Source organism: Ranitomeya imitator, chromosome 4 (assembly GCF_032444005.1).
Source record: "Ranitomeya imitator isolate aRanImi1 chromosome 4, aRanImi1.pri, whole genome shotgun sequence".
Classification (NCBI taxonomy): domain Eukaryota; kingdom Metazoa; phylum Chordata; class Amphibia; order Anura; family Dendrobatidae; genus Ranitomeya; species Ranitomeya imitator.
In genome coordinates this window covers 12,214,282-12,220,970 of record NC_091285.1, presented here as the reverse complement: position 1 = coordinate 12,220,970, position 6,689 = coordinate 12,214,282, and the positions used below count along the sequence as shown (strand labels likewise).

General features: G+C 45.6%; 1 protein-coding gene across 1 annotated transcript; it reads right to left on the bottom strand.

Annotated features, from left to right (window-relative positions):
• Window positions 1-211: 211 nt before the first annotated feature.
• LOC138674413 (E3 ubiquitin-protein ligase TRIM11-like) lies at window positions 212-1,822 on the bottom strand. Its single transcript, XM_069762260.1, has one exon. The coding sequence runs from the start codon at window positions 1,820-1,822 to the stop codon at window positions 212-214; it is 1,611 nt and encodes a 536-aa protein (XP_069618361.1).
• Window positions 1,823-6,689: the final 4,867 nt, after the last annotated feature.

Below are 6,689 nucleotides of genomic sequence, written 5' to 3'. Positions count from 1 at the left end.
TACTGAAAGGGACACGAAGAGTCTGAAACTAGGAACAGATTGTAAACTTTAAATCAGAAAACTTTGAGAATGAATGCGGAAATGAAGGAGGAAGCCTCAAACCTAATGTAACTCAATAACTACACCTAATGTGTACAAATTAGTTTTATCATGTCCTTATCTTTTATGTGTTGAACTAGAGAAAGCAGAAAAACATTAGCTCCTCTCACTATTAGTTCCTGAAATATATTGTGTACCAATCAGATGTTTTTAACCCTCCTGCTTGATTTGATATCTTTATAGAACCTTCCTTTACATGTAACGCAGCATGTAGAGGCTCGGTGAAGGTGGCAGTGAAGGTGTGGATGTGTCTGATGGGGTCACCCAGGACATAAAAGGACAACTGCCCGGCCTCATAATCCAGATGTATCCTGACTCTACCACTGGAGATACAGTAAGGTAAATGTTTTGTGCAACCATCATACATCACTGTACTCTTCGAATTTTCGCTCCCTCCAGATAAACACCAGGACTCATAATGTCCAAAGAGAGACCCATATCCCCTTCTGTTTACGCTGGGGTAACACATCCCCATCCTCCATGAATCTGATCTACTGATGTCCACATCCCAGTAATGTCGCCCTGAAGAAAATGTAGTGCTGCTTAGCACCTGGGGATGATGTCTGAATCTTTCATCTGTAGTATAACGATACCTTTTAATCTCTGTATAGTCTACACCTCTCAGGTCTTCAGATATATTAATGTTCTCATTTGCTGTCTTTACATCCAGTAATATGTCTGTAGGATCCTGATCATAGAAGGTCAGATTTACACATGTCATTATATCGGATAATGTTTGTGATATTTGTGAGATCAGCTCCTTTCCCCAATTTTCTCTATTATTTACCCAAAAGCCCTCATCATCACCTCTCAACTCCCCGAAACCATACACCTCACCCTTGTCTGGTTCCTGTAAGACAGTCACTGGATCTGTCATGTTACACAGCTCTTCAATATCCTTAACAATCTTGGACAGCTCATCCTTCTTTATTTCCAGCTTCTGGATCACATCAGACAGTGACAGTGACACCTCCTCTTCCAACCTGGAGAGTTGACTCAGGACCTTCTTCTCCAGGTCATCCACTTGTCTCCTGATGTCTACAAACAGGGTAGTGACTCTCTCGTTTGCATTTTCTTTGGTTTTTCTAAAGTGCTCCTCCAGACTCAGGACTTTTTCCTCAGTCTTCTCCTTCTTTGTTATCAGATTCTGCAGAACATTTCTCAGTGCCGCCTTCTTCTTCTCAGAGGCCTCATCCAGGGTCTCCACCTTGTGTCCTCGATGTTCTCCTGCTGAACAATAAACACAGATACAAGCATTGTCCTCAGTGCAGTAATATTCCAGGATCTTCTTATGGAAAATGCATTTCTTGTTCTTCAGGGAAGTGCTGGGATCAGTGAGGACGTGTTCTGGTCCTTTGCTGTGAACCCTCAGGTGATTATCACACAGAGAAGCCTCACAGTGTAGACAGGATCTAACAGCTGGTGCAGGAGAGTCCATACAGTAAGTGCAGCGGATCCCGGTGATCTCCTCCTGATGTAGCTCAGTAGACCGGAAGTTCTCCACCACATTACACAGAGTTATGTTCCTCCTCAGTGTCGGCCGCTCCTGAAACTCTTCTCTACATTCAGGACAGGAATAAACTCCAGACTCATCCTGTGTATTCAGGACCTGATCAATACAGACCCGGCAGAAGTTGTGTCCACATCTCAGGGTGACAGGGTCTGTATACAGGGTCAGACAGATGGAACATTCCAGCTCCTTTCTTAGACCTGCAGACGCCATCGCGGACAGCAGAAGGAAGTAGAATTCTGCAGCAAACACACTTTGTGTGTGATCCACTTTTATCAGAAAGGGAGCAGCTGAACCTGTCCTTCCGGTTGTATTTTCATGCTGCAAGTCCAGTGACACAGAGTATTTATTCCATGTTATCACCAGGTTCTCTGTGCTGTAAAGAAGTGTGTCCTTTGCAAAAATTACCAGTGTGTAGGTCATTAATTGTGAGAACTGTTTTAAGGTACCGTCACACTCAGCGACGCTGCAGCGATATAGACGAGCCGATCGCTGCAGAGTCGCTGTTTAGGTCGCTGTAGATAGAGCGCCCCCAGACGCAGGGCCGCGGGTTACTCGGTACCGGTCCTCTCTGTCTCAGTTCTGGGGTTGCCACGGTGGCTGGTGTTGTGAATTCTGTGGCTGAGTTCACTTCTGTGGTCACAAGTGGTATTGCAGTCTCTGGGCTTCCTCCCTCAGGTGTTTTGGTGAGCTCGTTGGCTGCCTTGCTATTTAGCTCCACCTGAGTCTGTCTTCCTTGCTCCTTGTCAATGTTCCAGTGTTGGATCTGAGCTACTGCATCTTTCCTTGGGCCTGCTGCTCTGCTAGATAAGTGCTTCTAGTTTGTTTTCTGTTTTTTCTGTCCAGCTTGTTATTATCTTTTGCTGGAAGCTCTGAGAAGCAAAGGGGTGCACCGCCGTGCTGTTAGTTCGGCACGGTGGGTCTTTTTGCCCCTTTGCGTGGTTTTCGTTTTAGGGTTTTTTGTAGACTGCATAGTTCTCTTTGCTATCCTCGCTCTGTCTAGAATATCCGGCCTCACTTTGCTGAATCTATTTCATTCCTACGTTTGTCTTTTCATCTTGCTAACAGTCATTATATGTGGGGGGCTGCCTATTCCTTTGGGGTATTTCTCTGAGGTAAGTCAGGCTTGTATTTCTATCTTCAGGCTAGTCAGCTCCTCAGGCAGTGCCGAGTTGCATAGGTAGTTGATAGGCGCAATCCACTGCTGCTTCCAGTTGTGTGAGGATAGATCAGGTACTGCAGTCTACAGAGATTCCACGTCTCAGAGCTCGTCCTATTGTTTTTGGTTATTGCCAGATCTCTGTATGTGCGCTGATTACTGCACGCTGTGTTGCCTGATTGCCAGCCATAACAGTACAAGGAGCCATTCAATGATTTCCAATAGAGGGAAAAAAGAAATCCTGACATCATTTTTTTTTCTTAGCTCTGTCTTCAGTCTTTTTTTTCCCCTAGACATTAGAGTGCTTCAGGACACAGCTGTGGACATGGATATTCAGGCTCTGTGCTCCTCAATGGATAATCTCGTTGTAAATGTACAAAAGATTCAAGATACTATTGATCAGAAATCGATGCTAGAACCAAGAATTCCGATTCCTGATTTGTTTTTTGGTGACAGAACTAAGTTCCTGAGCTTCAGAAATAATTGTAAGCTATTTTTGGCCTTGAAACCTCATTCTTCTGGTAATCCTATTCAACAGGTTTTGATTATTATTTCTTTTTTGCGCGGCGACCCACAGGACTGGGCGTTTTCTCTTGCACCAGGAGATTCTGCATTGAGTAATGTTGATGCATTTTTCCAGGCGCTGGGATTGCTTTACGATGAGCCTAATTCAGTGGATCAAGCTGAGAAAAATCTGCTGGCTTTATGCCAGGGTCAGGATGATGTAGAAGTATATTGTCAGAAATTTAGAAAATGGTCAGTACTCACTCTGTGGAATGAATCTGCACTAGCGGCTTTGTTCAGAAAGGGTCTCTCTGAAGCTCTTAAGGATGTAATGGTGGGATTTCCTATGCCTGCTGGTTTGAATGAGTCTATGTCCTTGGCCATTCAGATCGGTCGTCGCTTGCGCGAGCGTAAATCTGTGCACCATCTGGCGGTATTTTCTGAGAGTAAGCCTGAGCCTATGCAGTGCGACAGGACTATGACTAAAGTAGAACGGCACGAACACAGACGTCTGAACAGACTGTGTTTCTATTGTGGTGATTCTACTCATGCTATTTCTAATTGTCCTAAACGCACTAGGCGGTTCGATAGCTCTGCCGTTATTGGTACTGTACAGTCCAAATTCCTTTTGTCCATTACCTTAATGTGCTCTTTGTCATCATATTCTGTCATGGCGTTTGTGGATTCAGGCGCTGCCCTGAATCTGATGGATTTGGATTATGCTAAACGTTGTGGATTTTTCTTGGAGCCTTTGCGGTGTCCTATTCCGTTGAGAGGAATTGATGCTACACCTCTGGCCAAGAATAAGCCTCAGTACTGGGCCCAGCTGACCATGTGCATGGCTCCTGCACATCAGGAAGTTATTCGCTTTTTGGTACTGCATAATTTGCATGATGTGGTCGTGTTGGGGTTGCCATGGCTACAAACCCATAATCCAGTATTGGATTGGAACTCTATGTCGGTAACCAGCTGGGGTTGTCAGGGAGTACATGGTGATGTTCCATTTTTGTCTATTTCGTCATCCATTCCTTCTGACATCCCAGAGTTCTTGTCGGACTTTCAGGATGTATTTGAAGAGTCCAAGTCTGATGCCCTTCCTCCGCATAGGAATTGTGATTGTGCTATCGATTTGATTCCTGGTAGTAAATTCCCTAAGGGTCGTTTATTTAATTTGTCCGTACCTGAACACACCGCTATGCGCAGTTATGTGAAGGAGTCCCTGGAGAAGGGACATATTCGCCCATCGTCGTCACCATTGGGAGCAGGGTTCTTTTTTGTAGCCAAGAAGGATGGTTCGCTAAGACCGTGTATTGATTACCGCCTTCTTAATAAGATCACTGTTAAGTTTCAGTATCCCTTGCCATTGATTTCTGACTTGTTTGCTCGGATTAAGGGGGCTAGTTGGTTTACTAAGATTGATCTTCGTGGTGCGTATAATCTGGTGAGAATCAGGCAGGGAGATGAATGGAAAACGGCATTTAATACGCCCGAGGGTCATTTTGAGTATCTGGTGATGCCGTTCGGACTTGCCAATGCTCCATCTGTTTTTCAGTCTTTTATGCATGACATTTTCCGTGAGTATCTGGATAAATTCTTGATTGTTTACTTGGATGACATTTTGATCTTCTCAGATGATTGGGAGTCTCATGTGAAGCAAGTCAGAATGGTTTTCCAGGTACTGCGTGCTAATTCCTTGTTCGTGAAGGGATCAAAGTGTCTCTTCGGTGTGCAGAAAGTTTCATTTTTGGGGTTCATCTTTTCCCCTTCTACTATCGAGATGGATCCGGTTAAGGTTCAGGCCATCCAGGATTGGACTCAGCCGACATCTCTAAAAAGTTTGCAGAAATTCCTGGGCTTTGCTAATTTTTATCGTCGCTTCATCTGTAATTTTTCTAGCATTGCCAGACCATTGACCGATTTGACCAAGAAGGGTGCTGATTTGGTTAATTGGTCTTCTGCTGCCGTGGAAGCTTTTCAGGAGTTGAAGCGTCGTTTTTGCTGTGCCCCTGTGTTGTGTCAACCTGATGTTTCTCTTCCGTTCCAGGTCGAGGTTGATGCTTCTGAGATTGGTGCAGGGGCGGTTTTGTCACAGAGAGGTTCTGGTTGCTCAGTGTTCAAACCATGTGCTTTCTTTTCCAGGAAATTTTCTGCTGCTGAGCGTAATTATGATGTGGGCAACCGAGAGTTGCTGGCCATGAAGTGGGCATTCGAGGAGTGGCGTCATTGGCTTGAGGGTGCTAAGCATCGCGTGGTGGTTTTGACTGATCATAAGAACCTTACTTATCTTGAGTCTGCCAAGCGCTTGAATCCTAGACAGGCCCGTTGGTCGTTATTTTTTGCTCGTTTTGATTTTGTGATTTCATACCTTCCGGGCTCTAAAAATGTGAAGGCGGATGCTCTGTCTAGGAGTTTTGTGCCCGACTCTCCGGGGTTATCTGAGCCGGCGAGTATCCTCAAGGAAGGAGTCATTGTGTCTGCCATCTCCCCTGATTTGCGGAGAGTGTTGCAGAAATTTCAGGCTAATAAACCTGATCGTTGTCCGGCCGAGAAACTGTTCGTCCCTGATAGGTGGACTAGTAAAGTTATCTCTGAACTTCATTGTTCGGTGCTGGCCGGTCATCCAGGAATCTTTGGTACCAGGGAGTTGGTTGCTAGATCCTTCTGGTGGCCATCTCTGTCACGGGATGTGCGTGCTTTTGTGCAGTCCTGTGGAATTTGTGCTAGGGCTAAGCCCTGCTGTTCACGTGCCAGTGGGTTGCTTTTGCCCTTGCCGGTCCCGAAGAGGCCTTGGACACATATTTCGATGGATTTCATTTCTGACCTTCCCGTTTCTCAAAAGATGTCTGTCATTTGGGTGGTCTGTGATCGCTTTTCTAAAATGGTCCATCTGGTGCCCTTGGTTAAATTGCCTTCCTCCTCTGATTTGGTGCCTTTGTTCTTCCAGCATGTGGTTCGTTTACATGGCATTCCTGAGAATATTGTTTCTGACAGAGGTTCCCAGTTTGTCTCGAGGTTCTGGCGAGCCTTTTGTGGTAGGATGGGCATTGACCTATCTTTTTCCTCGGCCTTCCATCCTCAGACTAATGGCCAGACCGAACGAACCAATCAGACCTTGGAAACATATCTGAGATGTTTTGTTTCCGCTGACCAGGATGATTGGGTGTCATTTTTGCCGTTGGCTGAGTTCGCCCTTAATAATCGGGCCAGCTCGGCTACCTTGGTCTCTCCATTTTTCTGCAATTCTGGGTTCCATCCTCGTTTCTCTTCAGGACAGGTTGAGTCTTCGGACTGTCCTGGTGTGGATTATGTGGTGGACAGGTTGCAGCAGATCTGGACTCAGGTAGTGGACAATTTGACCTTGTCCCAGGAGAAGGCTCAGCTTTTCGCTAATCGCAGACGCCGTGTGGGACCCCGACT

Bases quoted from the DNA above. Each gene is read 5' to 3' on its own strand.
- LOC138674413 (XM_069762260.1), bottom strand. From the start codon at position 1,822: ATGGCGTCTGCAGGTCTAAGAAAGGAGCTGGAATGTTCCATCTGTCTG.